The following is a 24,178-nucleotide window of genomic DNA, read 5'->3' on the forward strand; positions in this document are numbered from 1 at the left end:
CTGATGCTTCTTCCGGCGCACTGCCCGGCGCTTTCCGTCAGTGTGGGGGGGGTTGCTGTGTCAGAACTCGGCTGCCTCCGACCATGGCGAGCGACGGTGGTGCGTACCGGCTTCGCTGCTCCCTGCTGGGGCACGGCCAGGACGTGAGGGGTCTGACCCGCAGCCTGTTCCCGCCGGGCGGCTTCGTGTCCGTCTCCCGGGACCGGACTGCGCGGCTCTGGGCTCTTGACGGGTGAGTGCCGGGCCGCGGCCCTTGTCGACAGAGCCGCCGGCGTTGGGCGGCCGCTGCGGGCTGTGCTGTGCGGAAGGAAGAGAGCGGGCGTGCGGCTGTGGGAGCTCACTTGCTGCCCCGAGGTCTTGCCCGCTCCTGCGGCCCGGAGGGGTCGGCGGGGCTGTGGCGGTGGCGTGTGCCCGTGGCGGCGGTGGTGGAAGCATGTTCGCTGGAGACGTCCCGGTGGGTTTGTGAATGGCCACGGCGTTGCCGCTCGCACGCCTGCTTTGGAAGAAGGTCGGAGTTGCTCGGGCAGTTAACTGAGTGTCGGTGTATTTAGCGTGCTTTGCAGGCGGCAGTCATGGCCGTGAATCTGTGCGTCTTTTCTGCGGGTGGTATTTATGTTGTTTCCATCTCTTGGTATTCAGTGCCAAAGTAATCCTGCTAAGTAGCAATGTTGCGTTTTTGATAGTAAGGCGGTATGCTTTGAGTATTTTTTAAAGCCTCGTTTCTAGCCCTTGCTGAGCATACTTTGGACATAGAATAGAATATGAATCATGACCTACACAGAAAATTTAAATACACAAACAGTAATACCGGAAGAGGAGGAAAAAAAAAAAAACACAAACAAACAACCCGACATTAGTTTCTGTTATTTTCACGTTGTACAGGGTTGTTTCCTACAGGGTTTATCTTCTTGAATTCACTCAGTGAATTTTTTAGGATATCACTGTGACCAGAAGAGGTACTGCGGAGCAGTGTGAATAGGACATGGGCATGTGTAGGGCATTGAACACAGGACATACCTCCTTACTAGTCTATAATTCCAAATTGTGAACTGCAGTCTGAATTTGCTAGACATGGATATTGTTTCCAGTGCTGTCCTGTTAGTGGAGAAGCTGCTGCCTGAGCACTCACTCACACAGCATTCAAGGAGTTGCACACACACCACCCGAGGCTTTACTGCTGGGACCAGAGTCCCTCTGAGTCACGGGTGGCCCTTCCAACTCCTTGCTCACCGCACCCGAACTCTCCCCATCCTTCAGGCTCACTGCAAGGTTTCCTGCAGCGGAGTGTCAGCTTTTCTATGCCAGTGAGAAATAATTTAATAGAGTGGTACAGCTCCGTGCTGGTGCCTCTGGAGAGGGACCTGAGCAAAGAAATCCCTGGGCAATTAGACCCTTATGATCTGTGCACCCACCCCTCACATGCCTTTGTAGTCCAGTTGTGAGTTTTTGTTTTTGTCTGGGGTCTTCTAACACTTTAGAGGACTCTGTCTTCATACAGGCAGACTGTTAACTGTTCTTATTTTATTGAGTTGCAGCTTCTGCTGATGGTGGCAGCCTTCTTGTCTTCTGGTTTGTGCTTCTTGTGCACCTGCTGGAGCATGGGGCACTAAAAAAATCCTAGGCCTTACTTATTTAAAATTTTATTAAAAACTTTATTAAAAACTTTATTAAAAATTACTTAGCAAAAACTAAGGTATCAATGTGCATTCTTCCCATACTAAACACAAAAACCAGCACTGTACCAGATTACTAAGAAAACTAACTGTATTTCTGCCAAAAGCATATCTGGGGGAAAGTCCAAAGCTTATGGCCCAAGGCTTTAAGAAATCTAGCTGTTCATGCTAAGCAAACAGCATACTAAACCACACAATGCCAGAACTCTAAGTGACTCAAACTATTTAAAACTCACTAGTTATTTAGATTAAATAAGTATCTCTGAACACTTCTAGTGAAACAGAGATAATTGGCAAATCCACCTGAGTCCTCACATATGTGTTCAAATTGAGCTTTGTAGCTCTGGAGTTGAGGGGGAGGAACACTGATCTCATTAAGGTGTCCTCACAAGGGGAAGAACTTGTTAAATTGCTTGGAAACTTACTGCAGGAAAGGATGTCTTAATTCCAACCCATAATTTTTGATGGCTGTGTGAGGAAGACATGAGTAACTTATGCAGAGTCATAGCATTGGTGGTTATTATCTCTCTGCTTTGAAGACTCTGGGATTACAGTAGGCAGGGTTCAGTCAGTAAACAGACTGCTGTATGTTATTTTTGTTTTACAGGAAGATAAGTTACCTTCATTTGTTCTCTGTACCTTCAGCAGAGAAGAAGTTTTAGAATTTAAAAGAGTATCATGATTTCTGTGCATATTCCAAGCATTTCAAACATTACAGTCTGATATGAGTTTGTTGTTTGATGGTTTTGTTTTCTTTTTGGAGGGGGATTTGTGAGGGGAAGGAAGAAACAAACACAGAAAGGAAAAAAAACCCAAACAAGCAAACCCCACTGCAATCCACACAGTTATTGTGTGGGAATAAGTAGCTTTTCTCCAGCTAGTGCTATAACTGTTGGGGATGGACCCTGATTTAGAGATGAGTGCTGCTTGAATCAGTTATAATCTATTTAATTATTAAACATCTACAGCGCTCCTAATTAAGTGCCAGTGATTTGGCAGGCAGTAAACCTCCTTTGTTTAGGTACTCTTGTATTTTAGGATATTTTGGGATACATAGTTGAGGCTTGAGACAGCAAAAGATTTCAAAAGGCAAACTTCAACTACTTCTGATCAAATTGAACATAGTGTTTGCCAGTGAGCAAAGGCAACCAAAACCAGGGCCTTCCAAGCCTGCCATGGAAGCTTTAAATATTGCATAATGGTTGGAATGCTGGGATATAATTTTTCTCTTAAGCTTTTCATTCTTTCTAAGTCATCCAGAGTATTTATTCAGTGTAGTGCAAGCATAGTTATTAATTCAAGAGCTGGAGTATAAAACACCTGCTGTAATTCAATGCCTCAAATAAGTGCTGTTTCTGTTACGACTCTGAACTGATTATCACTTATATTTAGTCTTAACAGGGGGTTTACTGAAATCCACTGTATGAGTGGCCACTCAAATTTTGTATCCTGCGTATGCATCATACCTCCAAGTGAGCTCTATCCTCGTGGGCTGATTGCAACTGGTGGGAATGATCATAATATTTGCATTTTCACAATTGACAACCCAGCTCCTCTTTACATCCTTAAGGGTCATAAGAATACAGGTATGTAGTAATTTTATTTTGGAGTTTGTTGCATAAAAGCATAATTTGTTACAGAAGAAATGAAGTTAACTCAATTTTGATTTCTTTAATGTTTAACATAGAAAAGTACTTAATTATGGCCTCTGCAAATAGTATTTTATAATTGCAGTTCATGGAGCGACAGTTCATTAGAAGGAATTCTGAATTTCACTGATGAATGCTTGAGCTTTCACATGGCAATTTACAGAATTGTCTCGAAAACACAGCCTGTCACCTGGTGTGTGATAGCCAGTTCACTTGCATAGCTGAGATGTTTGTTCATTGTTGATATCTGTGTTTGGGGAGGAAACAGTCTTGGAGGAGTCTTTCCTGATTAGAGATACATTAGCCCTGTTTCTTAAACTATCTACACAAGGTCAAAGCTTTCTCACCTGCTGTGAGTTCTTTTCATTAGTTAGTACTGTTGTTCTTGGGTCATCCTGAAATTTTAGGAGGCCCTTGTATTTGTTCAGGCACAAGTTCCATTTTTTAACTATATGTCCACATGACATAAGTCCCATTTTTTTTAAACGATATGCCTACAATAGAATAACCTTTTTGCTTAGAGTTGCATGTTTAAGAAGCAGCAATTTAGCAGTTAAGAACATTTAATTTAAAATGGTTAAATGAAGAGCACCTAATTTAGCTCTCCATTTATTAAGCTTAATTTTTGTCAAAGTTGAATAGAAGTAGAAAAAGGCAGATTCCTAAATATCTTCTAAAATAAAAGATTTCACTGCCCATTTTTTAACCTAGACAGGGATCTGATATTAATTGATGCTTTAAATACACAGTAAAGAATAAAAGCTCACTGCAGAAATTTCATCTCTCTTTAGTCAGGTCAATACAACATGTGACATATTAAACCAACTTCGTATACCTTCTTTTGAGCTATATAAAAGAAGATTCAGCAATTTTCATATTAGCATACCAAGTTTTGCATTTTGTGAGCTGATCTAATATTTAACAGACCTTTGAACTGCCTAATCATTTAATTACTAGGTGTCAAAAATAAACATTTAGTCTTGGAGATTTTGAGGGGCTTTTGTTGCGGGTTTTTTTGGGGGTTTTTTTGGGTTTATTTTTCCCCCTTTGTGTTACTGAGTGGCTGTGGAGCCCAGTTCAAAAATACCCCGGACTTTTAAAGAGCACTTAAAATGTATTTTTGCATTATAAACCTCCTGGCTTTCTTTGAGAGAATAATGTCATTGTGTAAGGAGCCATGGAATAGCTTGTGTACTTTATGAGAAACATAGGATGGATGAATGGTTAAAATATTGTGACACATTACCCCCAGAGCTGTAAAAAAAAAAAAAAAAAAAAATATTCTAGGCATGTTATAGATTCCACTACAAAAAATAAAAATTGTGTGTTTCAAAGTCGGAGGAAAAATGACCAGGTACTCTTGACAAGTGGCAGGTTAGAATACTGTCCGGTTCTCAGTGTAGAGTTAGAGAAGGAAGAAACATAAGGCCATACTTTCCTTCAATGAACAATTAGGTGTACAGGGTACTCTATGACTTAACTCTTTTTGTAAACTTATTAGTAAACCATATTATCACTTCAGTTTTACACTTATGTATTACTGGAGCATTTGCAGATTAACTTTTTGCAAAGTCTTTAAATGTTGCCACAGTTTCCTGGTAGTAGTATTTGCCTTCCAAGGAGATGAGCTAAATTTTTTTTGTAAGAGATCTTCCTTTTTGAGGAAGGACATAAATTAATTCATCATGTTTATGAAATCTTGGCTTTCTCTGTAATCTTAAAGCTAAACCTTTTCATTAGTTCTGTGTCTTGACTAGTTATCTGACTTGCTTGTCAAAATATCATAGTCTGAAGAGATCTAATAATAAGAGAAATTTAAAACTATGAATGGGTAAAAGATGTGAAATTTTGTAATCTAAAGTGAAGAGATTCTTAAGCACCTGCTTCCTAGGTTGCAATGTAGCTACAATTCTACTTAATTTCTCCCCAAACTCCTCAAGACTAAATATGCTACTAACACTAAGTAAATGTCCTTAAATAAATCTTTCTAAATTGCTGGTATACGATTTGTGGCAATGTACTTGTCAGTGCTAATTTGAATCTTCGTTCCAGTTTGCAGCCTTTCATCTGGGAAATTTGGCACATTATTAAGTGGATCTTGGGATACAACGGCCAAGGTCTGGTTGAATGACAAATGTATGATGACATTACAGGTATGAAGTTCCTCTACATGAATATAAAGTAGGTACTCTGAATTTGATTCTGACAAATCTAACAATGTTGTTATTTTGCAGGGTCACACAGCTGCAATATGGGCAGTGATAATACTGCCTGAACAGGGATTAATGTTGACTGGTTCAGCTGACAAAACCATTAAACTGTGGAAGGCAGGCAGATGTGAAAGAACATTCACTGGTAAGCTTTGCTGCAGCTGGTAATTTCATCAGGGTCAAATGCTAATTAAAAAGATCTGACAAAACCGTAGATAGATTGAACAATGTTCAGGCAGGATTTTTAAAGACCCTTCATTTGTATGGCCAGAAATCACATAACTTTTAAAAGAATTAGATTTTTTTTTTCCTAGAGAATAATGAGCAATGAATTGTTTATTTTATTTTATTTTTTAAACTGCTCCCATAATGAAGATTGGTTCTCAGGATTTAGATGTGAGCTAAACAGAAATGGTATACTGCTGCTAATGGCAAGACAAGATGCATTAAAAGTTTTCCTTTTATTTTGTAAAGGACATGAAGATTGTGTAAGAGGCTTAGCTATTCTCAGTGAAATGGAATTCCTTTCCTGTGCTAATGATGCTACTGTTCGAAGATGGCAGATCTCTGGCGCGTGTCTGAATGTGTATTATGGACATACAAATTATATATACAGTATCTCTGTCTTCCCTCACTGTAAAGGTAGGATTATTTTTGTGACTAGAATTCAAAATCCTTCCAAAATGAAATGAAAGAGTAGGCAATCTGTAGTTCTGAGGAGCTGCCACAACTAAAGAATTTGGCGAGTGTTTAGTTTACTTCTTTATTTACAGTTATTTCCAATTACTTAAAATTTAATTGTAAAATAATTAAAATTTAATCATAAATAATTGAAAAAAAAAATACTATGATTGACTCCAGATCACACCCCTGGCAGAATTGCTCTGGTAGTAGGTAAGATGAAAAGTCCTGGGTTAGGCCAAATTGTAAAGCTTAAGTGAGACTTCAGCCAAGTGATAGGCAAAACTATCATCCAATTTATCACCTGTTTTTGAAGTACATTATAAATAGTTTAAGAATTTTATGTGTGGGGCTTAATTGTGTTTGTTTTTAGAGTTAGAGCTTTAGAGGTTCAGAACTAACTGCAGCTGACAGTTGCAGAAGAAATGCAAAGTCATTTGTGTGGTGTATTGGTTGGCTTTTGAACAAGGAAAGTGCATGCATATTGGTGGATGTCCATGTAGTAAATCCCCTATGCCTTATCATTACTCACTGAGAAGTTTATAGACTTCTGAGAGTGCTTTATTATTACTGCATGCTTTCTGAAAAAGTAGGCCTACCTTGCAAAAATCTGAATTTAAAACAAATGCTAAACTATGCAAATACAGTACAAGATAAAACAGTGATAGTTAAAAAGTTTTCAAAATTCTCTGTTTAAATTCTTGAAAGGAGGAAGTAATCTTGTTTGTCCTGAGCATAATTTCATTCCGTGTCTGGCTACTTAGGCAGCAAGGTGTGCACTTTATTATTTTTTGAGAAGACAACTATGAGGTGGCTTTCTTTTAGCTCTCTTTTTGCAGTTGAAGAAAACAGTAGATAGGTCCTTCACTGTTCTAATCTTTAGATACCCAGTTGCAGAATAGCATCTAGTATCACAGTACACTAAATATATACTTAAAAAATATATATTTATTTCTTTTCAGGTTTTGTGACTACTGGAGAGGATAGATCTCTTAGAATCTGGAAGAAAGGGGAATGTGCTCAAACAATCAGACTCCCAGCTCAGTCTGTATGGTGCTGCTGTGTGTTAGACAATGGTGACATTGTAGTTGGTGCAAGGTATCTGGGTTTTACCATCTGTATTTTTAGATCTAAATCTGCAAGCCCTAGATGAAATCAAAAGCATCACTTTGGATATCATAGAATCATAGAATCATAGAATAGTTAGGGTTGGAAAGGACCTCAAGATCATCTAGTTCCAACCCCCCTGCCATGGACAGGGACACCTCACACTAAACCATCCCACACAAGGCTTCATCCAACCTGACCTTGAACACCGCCAGGGATGGAGCACTCACAACCTCCCTGGGCAACCGATTCCAGTGTCTCACCACCCTAACAGGAAAGAATTTCCTCCTTATATCCAATTTAAACTTCCCCTGTTTAAGTTTGAACCCGTTACCCCTTGTCCTGTCACTACAGTCCCTGACGAAGAGTCCCTCCCCAGCATCCCTGTAGGCCCCCTTCAGGTACTGGAAGGCTGCTATTAGGTCTCCACGCAGCCTTCTCTTCTCCAGGCTGAAAAGCCATAACTTCCTCAGCCTGTCTTCATATGGGAGGTGCTCCAGTCCCCTGATCATCCTCGTGGCCCTCCTCTGGGCTCGTTCCAACAGTTCCATGTCCTTTTTATGTTGAGGACACCAGAACTGCACACAAAACTCCAGGTGAGGTCTCACAAGAGCAGAGTAGAGGGGCAGGATCACCTCCTTCGACCTACTGGTCACACTCCTTTTGATGCAGCCCAGGATACGGTTGGCTTTCTGGGCTGCGAGCGCACACTGTCGGCTCATGTTCATTTTCTCATCGACCAGCACCCCCAAGTCCTTCTCTGCATGGCTGCTCTGAATCTCTTCTTTGCCCAGTCTGTAGCTGTGCCTGGGATTGCTCCAACCCAGGTGTAGGACCTTGCACTTGTCGTGGTTGAACTTCATAAGGTTGGCATCAGCCTACCTCACAAGCGTGTCAAGGTCCCTCTGGATGGCATCCCTCCAGCGTATCAACCGGACCACACAGCTTGGTGTCATCAGCAAACTTGCTGAGGGCGCACTCAACCCCACTGTCCCTGTCAGCGACGAAGATGTTAAACAAGACCGGTCCCAACACCAATCCCTGAGGGGCACCACTCGTTACTGGTCTCCAGATGGACATCTAGCCATTGACCACAACTCTGTGTGTGCAGCCATCCAGCCAGTTCTTTATCCACCGAGTGGTCCATCCATTAAATTGATGTCTCTCCAATTTAGAGAGAAGGATGCCATGTGGGACAGTGTCGAACGCTTTGCACAAGTCCAGGTAGATGACGTCAGCTGCTTTACCCTTATCCATCAATTCTGTAGCCCCATCATAGAAGGCTACCAAATTGGTCAGGCAGGATTTCCCCCTAGTGAAGCCATGCTGGCTGTCACCAAGCACCTTGTTGTTTTTCATGTGCCTTAGCATGTTGTCCAGGAGAATGTGCTCCAAGATTTTACCAGGCACAGAGGTGAGACTGACTGCTCTGTAATTCCCCGGGTCTTCCATTTTCCCCTTCTTGAAAATGGGGGTTATATTTCCCTTTTTCCAGTTGTCGGGAACTTCACCTGACTGCCATGATTTTTCAAATATGATGGCCAGTGGCTTAGCAACTTCATTCGCCAGCTCCTTCAGGACCCGCGGATGGATTCCATCAGGTCCCACGGACTTGTGTGCGTTCAGATTTTGAAGATGGTCTCGAACCAGATCCTCTCCTACAGTGGGCCCAAGGTCTTCATTCTCACAGCCCCTGCATCTACCTTCTAAGACCTGGGTGGTGCAGTCAGAGCCTTTGCCAGTGAAGACCGAGGCGAAGAAGTCATTCAGAACCTCAGCCTTCTCCAAATCCTGCGTAGCCAGTTCTCCCGAAAGCTTCCTCAGAGGGCCTATTTTGTCCCTAGTCTGTTTTTTGTTTGCTACGTACCTGTAGAATCCCTTCCTATTATCCTTAACATCCCTGGCTAGGTTTAATTCTAACTGGGCCTTAGCCTTCCTAACCTGGTCCCTAGCTTCCCGGACAACATCCCTGTACTCTACCCAGGCTGCCTGTCCTTGCTTCCATTTTTTATAAGCCTCTTTTTTCCTTTGAATTTTCCTCAGCAGCTCCTTATCCATCCAAGGAGGTCTCCTGGCCCTCCTGCTGCACTTCTTTCTAGTTGGGATGCAGCACTTCTGAGCTTGTAGCAGGTGATCCTTGAATATCAACCAACAGTCTTGGGCCCCCCTGCCCTCCAGGGCTATATCCCATGGAACCTTACTAAGCAGGCTCCTGAAGAGGCCAAAGTCTGCTCTTTTGAAGTCCAGTGCAGTGAGCTTGCTTCTTCTCACTCTCCTGGGGATCTCAAATTCGACCATCTCGTGATCGCTGCATCCAAGGCTGCCCTGGAGGACCACATTCTCAACCAGCCCTTCCCTGTTGGTGAGCACAAGGTCAAGCATGGCACCTCTCCTTGTCGGCTCCTCTATTACTTGCAGAAGGAAGTTGTCTTCCACACAGTTGAGGAACCTCCTGGATTACTTGTGCCGTGCAGTGCCATCGTTCCAACAGATATCAGGGTGGTTGAAATCCCCCATGAGAACAAGGGCCTGCGAGCGTGAGGCTTTTCCTATCTGTCTGTAGAGTGCTTCATCCACAGATTCTCCTTGATCAGGTGGCCTGTAACAGATCCCCACAGTAATGTCTCACATGGCTGTTTTTCCCTTTAACTCTGACCCACAAACTCTCTGTAAACTGCTCACCTGCCCCCAGACAGAGTTCCGTACTCTCCAGCCTATCCCTAACATAAAGGGCAACTCCCCCTCCCCGCCTGCCAGGCCTGTCCTTTCTAAAGAGCCTGTAACCTTCCATTCCAACACTCCAGTCGTAGGAGCCATCTCACCATGTTTCTGTGATGCCTATTATATCATACTCCCGTCGATGTGTACACATCTCTAATTCCTCTTGTTTGTTCCACAATCTACGGGTGTTTGTGTAGAGGCATCTGAGACGAGCTCCAATTGAAGCCGGCTCGTTGGCTGGAGCAGCTGGAATATATCTACATTGTTCTGAGCATTTATTATAGGTGCTGGCAACTGACTGGGAGTGCTGGGATGGAATGATGCCCCCCTCCCCCAACATATCTAGTTTAAAACCTCCTTGATCAGTTTCATTTATATTTAAAAATGCAGCCATCTAAGTGTGTATGGGGATCAAATTTAAACATGCTATACGTCATCCAAAAAATCATTTTATGTGAATCTCAGAGGTAGAGCAAGTTCTTCAGGAATGTGGTAAATCATGAATAGACTGAGAATGAAATTAAAAGTACTCTATAAAGACCCCTTGTGATAGGTATATCATACCTTGATTTTTTTAGATTATACTACAGACAAGGTTACCTGCTTAAGTCTTTCTCTGGGTGTTTTTAACATTAGAGCTAATTTGTTTCATAAAAATAGTTGGGATGGGTTAGAAATAGTAGTTTCTTAAGACATAAAAGTCACTATTACAATGTATGAATTTTGACATTTAAAATAGTATTTCTATTTGAATCTTCTCTCTCTATTCAGTGATGGAATTATAAGAGTGTTTACAGAGTCTTCGGAACGTACAGCAAGTGCTGAGGAGATTCAGGCTTTTGAATATGAGCTTTCTCAAGCATCTATTGACCCTAAAACTGGTGATTTGGGAGATATTAATGCTGATGACCTTCCTGGAAGAGAACATCTGAAGGATCCTGGTAAGTCCATTATTTATGTTAGGGATGCCTCCAAATCTTGGTTCTGAGATACTGAAACTTCCCATAGGTTCCAAAATTAAGGCTTTGATTACTTTCATTAGAATTGCTGGAGAAAACAGCTTAATTCTGCTCTACTATTCTTTCATTGATTCTTTGGAAGAAAGACTGTAGTTTAGTTATTTTTGTAGACTAAAACGGTAAAAAATACTTTTTATGAGATAATTTAGAAAAAAGTGGAACTTGGGATGCCGCAATGCCTTCAATATGTTTTGGATCCATTATGCCAGCCATGCCAGTAGTATATGAGGCAGTTACGTAATCTGCAGCAGGACTACTGAATGTGGAAATATTTTCCTAAAAGAAAAATAAATGCAAATTTTCTGCTTTAGCTTTCAGCTTGAAAAACAGTCTCGATTGACTCAGTTCATGCTTTCTGGGTAGTTGGGAAATTATTGAGAATACACTGGAAGCAGCGGTATCTAAGATTACTCTTAAATACACAAATACTTTTTCCCAAGGCAGAGTAAGCAGTGACCTCAGGTCTTGACTGTGGTCAGCAAGTGGCATAAGTCTTAGTCATATGCTTTCTGTCTTGTTAGACCATGGGTGACACCCTTTTGTTAATTATAATTTCCCTGGGAAATAGGTGAACTTTTGAAATACTGGACTTGGATTGCTTTTGCAATTTAGTTAGGTGGCAGATACCATCACTAATAACTGTAAAATGACGTTGTCAATGTTTTTGCTATTCTTGCAACATGTAGTATTGTGCCAGTTTTGGCTGGGGTAGAGTTAATTTTCTCCATAGAAGCTGGCAACAGTGCTGATAATTTGGGGATGTTTTCCTTGATACTGATCAGTGCTTATACAGAGTCAAGGCCTTTTCCGCTCCTCATCTCACGATCAAGGAGGCTTGAGGTGCACCAGAAGCTGAGAAGGGGACACAGATGGGACAGCTGACCCCAACTGGCCTAAGGGTTATTCCCTATCATATGATTCCATGCTCAGCATTTAAAGCTGGGGGAAGAAAGAGGAAGGGAGGAGGGGAGATGGATTTCAGAGTGATGGCATTTTGTCTTCCCAAGTCTCCATTACTTATGATGGAGCCCTGCTTTCCTGGAGATGGCTGAACACCTGCCTGCCCATGGGAAGTGGTGAATGAATTCCTTGTTCTGCTTTGCTTGTGTATATGGCTTTTGCTTTACCGATTAAACTGCATCTCAACCCTGAAGTTTTCTCACTTTTATCATCCAGTTCTCTCTCTATCCCACTTGAGGAGAGTGAGCGAGCAGCTGGGATTAAACCACAAGTATTTTGTTAGTTCCTTTGTTGTGTCTTGAAATCTTGGCGAACTATCTTTTCATCTTTAGATTTGAGTGGTATTTGAAGATGTTTTTATCTCCTAAAGTAGATCATATTCTTGAATGTGTTCAAAGTCTTAAACACTTCTGTCTACAGGAACAAGAGATGGGCAGACACGGCTTATTGAAGATAATGGGAAGGTAGAAGCTTATCAGTGGAGTGTTAGTGAAGGAAGATGGATAAAGATTGGTGATGTTGTTGGTTCTTCTGGAGCCACACAGCAAACATCTGGAAAAATTTTATTTGAAGGAAAGGTATATGCAAACTTCAATTGTTTTTATTTCTTCCTAAGTAAAATGCTTAATTTCCCATTAAAAATTATTCCCATATTTGCTTAAATTAAGTATAATCTAGAAAATAGGTATTTGTTGGTACTTTTTTGTCTTTTTTGATCTATTAAAACTCAGAGGTGTAATTTGATACTGCTTCATATGTTACTTTTGAAACAGTGGAGAGGAATTTGTTTGGAAAAAGGTTAACTGTTAGTAGAGAAATAACCAAGTTCTCTAACATTTATTGCTAACACCCTGAAAAGTTAGTTTTAACTTCCTTTCTAGAGGAAGTGAATGGTATAATTTATAATGGAAAGCTTACGTAAAGTATTAGGCACCAGGCCTTCTGTGCCCCTTTTCTATAGTAACTTTTGAGCCTAAGGACAGATAAGCTGAAAAATATTTCCTTTACTGAAATATACACAGAAAAGTTTTGTCTGGTGCCACCACAGAAGGAAAGCCTTACAGATACTAATTTTCTCTCTCATATGTTTTAAAGAAATCTTAGGAATTTGTTATTTTCAAGTATTAGAAGCATGCTTTTAGTACTGAAGTTTTATGAGGCATCTGACTGCCCTATAGCTTTGCAGGCAGGCAGAACTGTTCATGAGAGTAACCTGATGTATCTGTTATTTTGTAATATATATCTGCATATGCATTATCATGCTATATTGTTCTACTCTGCTCTTCTTGAAACAGAGAATTCTGCAAAAACACGTTGTAGTTTCAGTACTTTTTAATTGCAGCCATGTAGGAGAGTATCATCGCTACAATCTGCAAGTAGCAAAGTTTTTAAGCTTAGCCCTGGTTGATTATTGTTCTGTGTTTGATACATCCTTATGTAATAACTGCTGATGAACTTCTGTTTTAATTTTTATTCTTTTTCTGCTTAAAAGGAGTATGACTATGTTTTCACTATTGATGTAAATGAAAGTGGGCCTTCCTACAAACTGCCATATAACATCACTGATGATCCTTGGCTGACTGCATACAACTTCCTGCAAAAGAATGATCTAAATCCTATGTTTCTGGATCAGGTGGCCAAGTTTATTATGGACAACACTAAGGGACAAACACTGAGTACAAGTTCTGACTTTTCTGATCCATTTACAGGTAATAATTTTCAATTTGAATGATGACATCAGTTGCTTCTTCGGTTTTGTGTCATCAGCAAACTTGCTGAGGGTGCATGCTGCCCCATCATCCAGGTGATTAGTGAAAATATTGAACAGGACTGGATGTGATACTGACCCTTAGAGTGCATCACCAGTGTCTGGCCTCCAGCTAGATACTGTACCACTCATTACCACCGACTGGGCCTTGCTCTTCAGTCAGTTTTCAGTCCGCCCTGCTGTCTGCCGAGGCAGATTGCAGTGTTGTTGCTCTTGTGCTTCTTGTACGGGACTTCCTTGGCTTCACATGATGGAGGGCAAGGCCCAGATAGATCTGACAAGACAAATACGAAAACTTGACAAATTTCTGAAGTATTTGTCAGAACAAATCTTGAAAAAATTAGTAATCAAGCCAGTTGTATTTTTTTCAGTCTAGGTTTTTTTTTTTTTCACTGGGAGAAAACCCCGATTTTTATAGTAGTCTAAGAAGTGGCCAGGTGCTGTTAAGGCAGTTCGTAATATACAAAAATGTAGCTCGAGAATGAACTGAAACTGAGTGAAATACATAAATTACCCTTTTCCAGGCAAGAACAAGTTAATTACTTATGAGCTGAGCCATGTTAATTATATCCTGCTTATCGTATTTACAAAATAAACCACTTGTTTCAACTAGTTTTGCAATGAAGTTAGGAATAAAATGTCATCACAGTAACTGAGGTAAATCTCTTTTCTTCTAATGAACTAGAAATAAGAATAAAAGCAAACTAGGTGCAGATGTAACTCACAGAGCTGCAGTCATCTGAACTTAGATATTTTTGATTTGGCGGTGTCCAAAAGTGTAAAATATATGCTCCAGAAAACAAATTTCCGACCCTCAAATAATTAGGAAGAATTTCCTTAAAATCAGGGCTTGTTTATGTGGATAGGATCAGGTTTCTTATAGTACCACAATAAACAGTAAGATTTATTTGTTCAGCTGAATTTTTGAGCTGCTTCTCTCTGAAAACTATTGACAGTTTTAATAACATCAAACTGCATAGTAGTCATCGCTTTTCTTACTGTTTCACTAGGTGCTGGACGTTATGTTCCAGGCTCTTCATCTGGATCAAGTACAGTACCTGGGGCAGATCCATTTACAGGTAATGTAAAATTTGTAATCTGTCTTGCGAGCATTTAAGATACATTTGTCATGATGTTCAGTTGCATTCAGTGTTCAACTCCATATGACTGTTTCTCGCAGTTCTCCATTTGGGGCAGTAGTTTGGGGCAGACTGATAAGGTGGACATGGACCCTGCCACTGTCAAAATATGTCCAGATCTGTTCACCAGAGATCAGCCTTCTGCTGTCTGGTCTGTCTCATGTCACTCTCTTCTCTACAGCAGAGGAGTAAGGTCTTAAACCTTGTGTTTTGCCAGCCTCATATGCATGGCCAACATGGGAATGGGTATATTCACAGAAGTACATTTTTTTTTCCTTATTATTCCTTCTTTTTCTTTTGTAGTTTCCACCCTATATTTTAAATTCGAACCTTCCCTGGCATAGCTAACTTAATGACCTCCTTACTAGTTCAGCAAACCTGTCAGAAAAGACATTCCAGCCCTGCATTGTCAGACTTATCCCATCCTTGATAAGTAGCTCTTGCTCCTCAAAGAATGTCTTGTAGTCTATAGATGCCCCATATTGGCAGTCTTTCTCTGTTCCTATTCTACCGGGGTCCCCATCTGTCTTTCCTCCCTGGCTCTGTGTGGCTCAGGCTGTGGTCTCTGCAGATGGCAGTTCCTTCACCAGAGGCCTCAGTGCCACAGAGTACACCTCCCCTTGGAGAGGGAAGCCAGGCCTGGGCAGCCAGTGCCCTCCCCCTTGAAGCTTGACATGTGAAGCTTGACATGTTGTGATGAGGGCTGTGGCACCAGTGGGTGCCATAAACCATGCCAGAATGTTTCCCAGCTGTGGATCATTCAGCTTGGAATTTGTCATTACCTCCAGCACGACCCTCACACATAGCCATAGATTTAATCCTTAATTTTAGGAATTGTTGAGGACTTGTTTTTAATTCCTCTAGTGCAAAGTAACACCTTTAATAGTGATGGTTGGAAAGTAGTAAATAAATACAAATATACATTACCTCTTCACCAGTGGTAGTGTTTAAAAAGCCTGATGTTTCTGTACAGGTGCTGGTCGCTATGTTCCTGGTTCAGCATCAAATGAAGTAGCTCCAGTGGGTGGGGTTGATCCATATACAGGTAAGAGATGATGGCTGCTAATGAAAAGCATCCCTGATCTTTTGCTTTGTTTTTTTTTTTTTTCTGTTGACATGGATTCTATATTGATGCAAATTTATACTTAATTTAAAAAAATAAGCAGATTGAAGCTGCTTTTACTACTCTTTTTCTAAAGATATTTCAGGCTACTATTGCATATGACATAGCTTGGTCATATATATTTGAAGATATGCAGATAAAAAATTTACCTATTCATTATGAAACTAATCAAAGGGTAAGATTTCAGGGGCAGGAGGGATCTTTTCTCTAAAATGAAGCTTGCCATTTTCATGTCTTAAGTGCAATATCCATTCCTATTAAAGACTCCGCACTTAGTTCATGTAATTGAGAAACCACTGTTACTAATTTGCACTCATATAGTAAATTTTTACACAAGGGAAGAGAATTTGTAATGGTATCGCTTTAAATTTAAACTGTTGAAAAATAATGTAAGGAATGACAGCTATTTGCATAAGCATTCAATTTTTTTAAAAGGTGTTTCTTCTGAGTAGCGTTACTCAGGAGGGGCTTACTGGTAGGATATTGTTCTGTGTCAGACGCTTTGATACACTGTTGAACTTTTGGGGTTTTCTTTATGTAGGAATGGGCGCCTACCAGTCATCTGAAGCTAAAGTTGAAAATATTTATTTTCCAAAAAAGGATGCTGTCACCTTTGACAAGGCCAACCCTTCACAGATATTGGGTCAGTGTTTTAATTCCAGTGATGGTTTTATTTTTCATCTGTTTGGAAGTAACTTCACTTTTGATTTTTTTTTTTTTTTTTCAAAAAGCTAGTTGATCTCCAGTAGCTTTCCTACTGTTTCTTGCTTTTGACCTTTTAAAATTGCATTCATCACTTGAATGGTGTGTGTATTTGGAGGATTAGGAGTATGATTAAATTTTGTAAGAACTCTACCTAATTCAGAATATAATTTCTTCCCCACCTTGGCTTATATCTGCTGTTGTTTGGCATCTATTTTTATTAAGCTGGTATATTTGAACTGCTGAGTATGCAGGTCTTGTACAGTTCCTTCCTGATTTTGCTCATGGTTCACCAGATAGCTATATAATGTAATCTGTGAAGTGCTGAAATATGGCATTTTGTACTTTCACAGGTTGCAGTGTTCATTTCTATATTTAAAAGGAAAACTGCATAACAGGAAGAGAAAACAGTATACAATATTTAGTAATTATACACATTTGATAAAAGCTATTATTGGCTTGGTTTTCAGTCTCTTCTGAGGGTTCATTTCTATTCTATCTCTTCCTCTATATTTTCTGTAAATGTTCTACATAATCTCTACCCTAGTCGTCACCAGTTTACTTCAGTATGTTTCTTTAGAGTGCCTTAGTACATTCAAGGGTTTTGTAAAACTGGCTTGTATTTATAATATACCTGCGATGTACTAATGTGGTGCTGCCTGCTTGTGTGTTTACTGACATGGCCCTCATGAATTCTGGAAGAATCATGATTGGGAGGTGCTTAATGCTCGATCTCTTTCAAGCAAAATGTATATCAAAATATTTTTTCCAATACTATTTTAAATTACCTTGAAATTTGAATATAGGACATGGTGCAATCATATTTTGCTTATGGCACCTAAATTAAGTAAAAATACAGAAACTCTGTTTACACTAAGAACATACAGTTTTTGTCTAAAATGGAAAATATCAAAAAGTAATGACATTTCAGTTATGAAAACTACTGGTGCTGTGATTCTATTCTGCATTTCTGCCTGTATATAGGCTAAGATGTGAATTCTGAATACTTTGCAGTATATTAGAGAGGGCTTAATTGTTGCAATCATTGTGATGATTAGAATTTAAAATTAGGAAATTACAAAACTGGGAGAAGTAATGTTTAAAGATCTAACCCGCACACCCCCGCAAGAAACCAAATTACAGTAGTTGCAACTTGTTTGTAAAATGTTTATGTAGTATTTAATTCAAGATCTGCATTTGTGAAGTTCTAATGTCAGAGATCCATGCTTATTCTATTGGTCTTATAGGCAAATTAAAGGAACTTAACAGCAATGCAACTGAAGAGCATAAGCTTACAGAAGATGACTTGATAATCCTAGAAAAGTTGTTGTCTGCAACATGCAACACGTCTGCAGAAATACCTACAGCACAGCAACTTCAGACTTTATGGAGAGCAGTTAACTGGCCAGAAGGTAGATACTTATAATTATTTTTTGTACCATCATCTCATCAATAGTTGATCATCAATACTATGAACACATCAATCCTATGAACTAGAACTCCCACTATGCTTCCTGTTGCAATGGGGCTGTCCCAGATAGAAACCAGAAGATGGTAAACAGATGTTAATAGCACTGATAAGTAGCAGGTGCAGTAGCACCAATTGCAAAATTGGTAACTGGTCAAGTTTTGCTGTTGGCACAGTAGTAAACATAAAGCAAAAAGTTGATATAAACAAACATAAGGTATTTCATTAGCAGGAGCATCCTTGAGAAACAAGTGCAAGTCTTGCTTGAAATAGAGCAAGAATGTGAGGTTGGAGTCCTAAATTATCATATGAGAGATGAAATTTAAGGAGATAAGTTACTTTAAAAAAAAAATTTCAAAAGTATCTCTTGTTTAATATGGTAGAAAAGAAGCTAGGTTATGTGGTCAGAACTGCATTAGTGAAATGACATTCTGAATGAATAGAAGTGAAGGTGATAGAATTTCATTTGATAACATAGAGGTGTCAGCACTGATGTATTGGAAAGGCTATTTCAATTGTTACGGCACATTTGGAAAAATGGATACATTGCATGTACACATATCTAAACATCCAGTTGAACTGCTTTCTTGAAATTGCAGTTCAAGATTTATTAATGGAAAAAATTATTCTGCTGTTAAAAAATTCGTGTACATTATATAACATCACTTAAATTATGTTTTGCATAGCTGCTGATGGCGAACGTATTCATACCTTCCAGACTCTTTGCATTGTATAAAGTGTTAAATCTCAATATTCTGCATGTCTGCAGGGAAAACTGCCCAGTAGCTAGCTAAGCAGGTTCAGCTTTGATTTGGTTATAAGCACAGGATACCAGTAGCAGACCCAAGAAGCTGATGTATTTGAAATTTGGGTAAGTAGGGGGAACAAACTCTTGAGTTCCACTTACAATGATTTCCAGCTGATCAGCTGAGAACATCTTTTTGCTGTTGTTGGTTTTCTTTGCAAATTATACCTGAGAGCTGAAGGTCTAATTTTTTTTTTCTCAATTTTCTTTCTGTAAGCAGTTTTGTAGTTATACCAAACTGCAAGATACAGAATGAGGACAAAAGGAGATGCTGCCTATGTAGGGGTCTTAAGTCACTGAGAAGCTTTCAGAGATGTTTTGGATTAGTTAACCACATTTTGTGTTTGCCTTCAGTGTTATCAATTAGTTTTTAGGATTTTAAAACTTTTGCAGAGTACTGTGTTTATCCTAAATTAAGGAGCGTGGTCTTTTTGTGATTGATTGAAGTTTTACTAGAATGGGTTTGTCAATACTTCTCATTATTTCAAACAGCTTGCTTTGTTTCTGCTTGAAACTGTTATTGTTTGTTCCCAAAGCTAGGGACTTAAGAAAGTCTGAAAGAAAATCAGCAGCACATCTGTACATAATGCAATATTAATACTAAAACATTTTTTGTTTTGTTTCTTAGATATTGTCTTTCCAGCCCTAGACATTCTTAGATTGTCTGTCAGGCATCCCACTGTGAATGAGAACTTCTGCAATGAAAAGGATCACGTACATCTTGCCATCCTCCTTAAATTTCTGAACCCTAAAGGAAAGCAAGCAAACCAGCTGTTGGCACTTAGAACTCTTTGCAATTGTTTTGTCAGCCAGGCAGGCCAGAAGCTCATGATGGAACACAGGGGTGAAATAATGACACAAGCAATAGAAACAAAATCAGGCAATAAGAACATCCACATTGCACTTGCCACACTGACACTGAACTATGCTGTGTGTTTACATAAAGACAATAATATTGAGGGCAAAGCTCAGTGTTTATCAGTAATCAGCACAGTTATGGAAGTTGTTCAAGATCTTGAAGCTGTTTTTAGACTGCTTGTGGCTCTTGGGACGCTGATCAGTGATGATACAAATGCTGTGCAATTAGCTAAGGCTCTTGGAGTTGACTCTCAAGTAAAAAAGTATGCCTCTGTATCAGAACCGGCTAAAGTAAAGGAATGCTGTAGGTTCGTGCTTAATCTGCTATAATTGTTTTTCTTCGCACTTGGGAGACACTGTATGCAGAAAAAAGATGCTTTTGTTCATATTTTGTGACAAACTACAATTGAGAAAACACTGGGGATGAATTACACTTGGTTTGTTGCAAGACACAGAGCAAATAAAACTTTTTACACTGTTTGTCATTTGACTGCTTTTCTGAGGTCTGTAGTGCACAGGATCTTCACAGGAAGTCCTTTTGATGTAGCTCAGATCAAAATAGATCACCAAGAAGTCAGACAATCTTGCTATTAAAGGTTACCTAGATGGCAATGTAGGAAGTGGCTGTGATTCAGTGACCATCAACTCCCAGCATCCACCTCAGGAATATTTCTGCTTTTCAGCAAGAGCCTCTTTCTTGACTTTTTTTTTTTTTTTCTTTTTTGGTCAGGGGATACAGGCTCTGTGAACTGTTTGGTAGCGCTTCTCACATACTTACCAGTTAGCAGTGGTTAATATTAACCCTGGTCAAATATTCTGCTAAGGAAATGACATCTCATTTTGCATCTGCTTTTTTCCACTTCGTTTTGAAACAGAGCTTTTTTATGGCTCTAACCTAGAACTAGGTGACATTTTGAGGGGTGGAATCCTTAATTGTCATGTAGATGTTGCACTTCATTGATAAAGTTGAGTATCTTGTAGCTTGTAAAATGGCTTGAACTTCTACAATAGCTTTTAACTTCTAATGACAGGGATACTCCACCATTTGATAGCAAGTATCTCATCCCAAAGCATGTTACATAATAGGTGATTAAACTAAAAAATATTTTTTGGGAGAGAAATTCAGGTGCAGAGAACACACTGAAGAGCAGAAACTGGAAGAGACTTCCTAGAGGTGGTTGATAACCCCTGGCCTGTCCCTGTTTAAGGGGCATTTAGAAAATGCCCTCAATTGTAGCTTTAACAGCATTAACTTTTGGTCAGCTATAAAAGTGGTCAGGCAGTTGACTACATTATCATTATAGGTCCCTTAGAACTCAAATATTCTAAACTGTACAAATGTAAAGTCAAGTTTTACGAAGTAGCTTTAACACAGTAACTGTAGTGACTGTGAAACGGGAAAATAACATTTTACAACTATTTGAGCAGATCAAGATGTTCAGCTCAAAAGGGGATATGGTTTCCTACAAATGTTACACTGGTTTAGAATTACGATGCAATCAAGATGGTTGATGTTCATTTTTCATTTGACTAATAGAGTGGAAAACATAAAAAAAATTGGCAAGCTTTTCAGACACACGAGCTCTTCATCACAACACCTGTCTGCCTAATTTGTGCTAGGTGTGAAGGATCGTGTAACCAAAAGCTCTAACTTTTTTTGTTCCATCCAGTGAACTGTTACTTCCAGCAGACCTTGTTTCTTGGAGGCTTAGTTGCACACTTGTAGTGTTACAATTCTTACAGATTTTCAGATACATATCTTCACAGTCTTGATTACAGCTTTAGTCACAGGCTTTCTCAGTGCATCACAGGTTCATGTATAAGGCAGTCCAAAAGATTACTCATGATTTACAGTGCTAAACAATAGATCAGCCTTTTCTTGGGAAAATATCTAAGAGGCTATCTTTAGGAAACATGTCTGTGAATTGATGTGCCTGTCTATTGAATTTTGGTTGCCTATTATATAATTGTTCTTGAAGCTTGGGCTTTTTAATGTGCTTTTCAACTGTGTTTGTAGACATGCTATTTTGAGAAATCTATACTCAACTGACATTTTGGTCTTATTACTGTGGGACTGCTGTGTTACAGATTACCTCTTTACGTGAAAATTGTCATGAATTTTCCCAGACCAAAAATCAATGTTTGTGTTAATAAATACATTTTGGCAACTCTAAGAAATGGTACATTAAGAGGTACTACAAAATTAATGTCAAATTGCAGGGAGATGATGGGGCACAGGAACAAATCCTTCATCTGGGGATTGCAGCATTGTGTTAGGTAAGATACACAAATCAGGCCAGAAACATTTGAGTAGAAGGACAGCTGCTACTACAGGGTACTGTGGTACCTGACCATTCCATGGTTTAGCGCTGTCTGAGGAAGCAGAGAATGGGAGTCGTTGGATTCCATTCCCACAAGAATTGTTGGAGGCTGTCTCCATAGAGATGTGCAGTAGCAGCCTAGGCTGGCAATGAGAAAAAAAAAAAGTTGCAGTACACACCAAGATCTTACAGTATGTTGTAACATCTTACAACAGGGTCTTTTGGTGTGTGGTGGTGTTCTTACACTTTCATGTGTTTGTGCAGCTTTCAGTGAAGATTTTCCCAAGCTAGTAAAACTCAGTATGTGCTAACACAGGTTGAATGCAAAAATGGGAGAACCTCACATATTTTACAGAGCAGAGTACCTTTTTTTTTTTTTTTGTCTTTAGATGTATAACTAAATGTCCTCTTTTTGTCAGCGTTACCTTGAAAATAAGTAACTGTTACTGCTCTTGTTTTAAATGACACTGTTCTAAAACTCCATTGTGGTACAGGTAAGCATGCATGCACATGAACACATACACATATATGTGTACTACACAATTTGCTGCTGAGATCACTAACAACTAGAGGACCTTAAGGATGTCATCAGGATGAAATTTCTGTTTCGGTGGAAGGATAGTAAATCTGCAGTTAGGAAGTGTGCCAGAGGACCGTGGTATGCTTGGTATACAATATTTTGAGGACACTGAAAACAATTATGTGCCTAGCACAGAACTCAGCTGGCTTTCTAGCCACAACATTAAACCTCAAATAGCTTGTTCTGTGTACTAAGTGCTCCTGATGTGATTCATCAGGAGAACAGTAAAAGCATGTTTGAGAGATTTCAAGAGCTCCTTGGTGAGAAATTGTGTCTTCTGCTATGAATTCAAAGCTCCGTAGATGATATAATCATTATTTTGGCATCTTTTTCCAAGCTAGAATGGAAGCTCATAGAAAGAACAGCAAATAATGTAGTAGCACTTTACATTGAACTTTTCTTAATAGGCCTGCCGTAGGTTGTACGAAAGGGAAGTACTTGGGATCTGCTTAGACCATCACTCAACATACAATATGAAATGTCTTACTAGGGAACTGAATGAGGAATCAAAACTGACTTAGGTGAACTCCAGCTGCTGTACTTGCCAAAACAAATGGAGATGACAGACACATAACTGGGGATATACAAATTGCAAGATTTCCATAATTATATAATTATGTTTATTATGATGGACCTTGCTCTCCCCAAGGTCTGATCTTAAGCAGACTTTTAAAAACTACTCAGTCATGCTCAGGTTGCAGGCAGAAATAGACTAACTTCAGTCTGCAAATCTATTTCATTAAAAACATTAAACTATACATTCATGAACTGTTGGATGCAGTCACTCCTCTATAATGTAATATGCCAAATTAATCCACAAGAGTAGTACTGTAGATCAGTCCTAAAGAGGTAACTTAATGATTTAGATGTTACAACCTGCTGCTTCCAATTCTGTGAAGTTCTTTGTTTAAAAACATTTAGTTATGCAGTCTTAAGTTGATCAGTTACTATATCCTATGATCATGTTCCTTTTTTTTCACTCTCCTTTTATCAACAAATCCAAAATCTTGAAACAGCACACATTTCTCACCTTTTAATAATGTGTACTGAATAGACATTGAAATGTTCAGCAGTAAGATCATAGAATGATTTGGGTTGGGAGGAACCTTAAAGATCATCTAGTTCCAACCCTTGTGTCACAGGCAGGGACACCTTCCACCAGACCAGGTTGCTCAAAGCCCCATTCAACCTGGCCTTGTATATGGAACCTTATAAATATATATATATGTGTGTGTGTGTGTACATATATATATATGTATGTATATATATTTAGCGGCAACTGTAGCCAAAGAGAGGAGTGAGAACCTGTGAAAACAACAGCCCTGCAGACACCAAGGTCAGTGCAGAAAGAAGGCAGGAGGTGTTCCAGGTGCCGCAGCAGAGATTCCGCTGCA

The 24,178-nt window shown here is 39.5% G+C and overlaps 1 protein-coding gene across 1 annotated transcript; it reads left to right on the plus strand.

The window, feature by feature from the left end:
• Positions 1-30: 30 nt before the first annotated feature.
• PLAA (phospholipase A2 activating protein) lies at positions 31-20,363 on the plus strand. The gene is made up of 14 exons (XM_065661203.1): positions 31-232; positions 3,066-3,259; positions 5,375-5,475; positions 5,557-5,677; positions 6,007-6,174; positions 7,176-7,311; positions 10,813-10,982; positions 12,441-12,598; positions 13,513-13,729; positions 14,799-14,867; positions 15,901-15,972; positions 16,592-16,693; positions 18,000-18,164; positions 19,654-20,363. The coding sequence occupies exons 1-14, from the start codon at positions 84-86 to the stop codon at positions 20,211-20,213; spliced, it is 2,382 nt and encodes a 793-aa protein (XP_065517275.1). The 5' UTR covers positions 31-83; the 3' UTR covers positions 20,214-20,363.
• Positions 20,364-24,178: the final 3,815 nt, after the last annotated feature.

This window comes from Lathamus discolor, chromosome Z, assembly GCF_037157495.1.
Source record: "Lathamus discolor isolate bLatDis1 chromosome Z, bLatDis1.hap1, whole genome shotgun sequence".
Taxonomy (NCBI): domain Eukaryota; kingdom Metazoa; phylum Chordata; class Aves; order Psittaciformes; family Psittacidae; genus Lathamus; species Lathamus discolor.

What these genes read in the sequence shown, in the direction of transcription:
- PLAA (XM_065661203.1), top strand. Translation starts at nt 84, where the DNA reads ATGGCGAGCGACGGTGGTGCGTACCGGCTTCGCTGCTCCCTGCTGGGG. An exon ending in ATGTGAAAGAACATTCACTG is followed by an intron (nt 5,678 to 6,006) that starts GTAAGCTTTGCT and finishes TATTTTGTAAAG; the next exon opens with GACATGAAGATTGTGTAAGA. An exon ending in TGGGGTTGATCCATATACAG is followed by an intron (nt 15,973 to 16,591) that starts GTAAGAGATGAT and finishes TTCTTTATGTAG; the next exon opens with GAATGGGCGCCTACCAGTCA.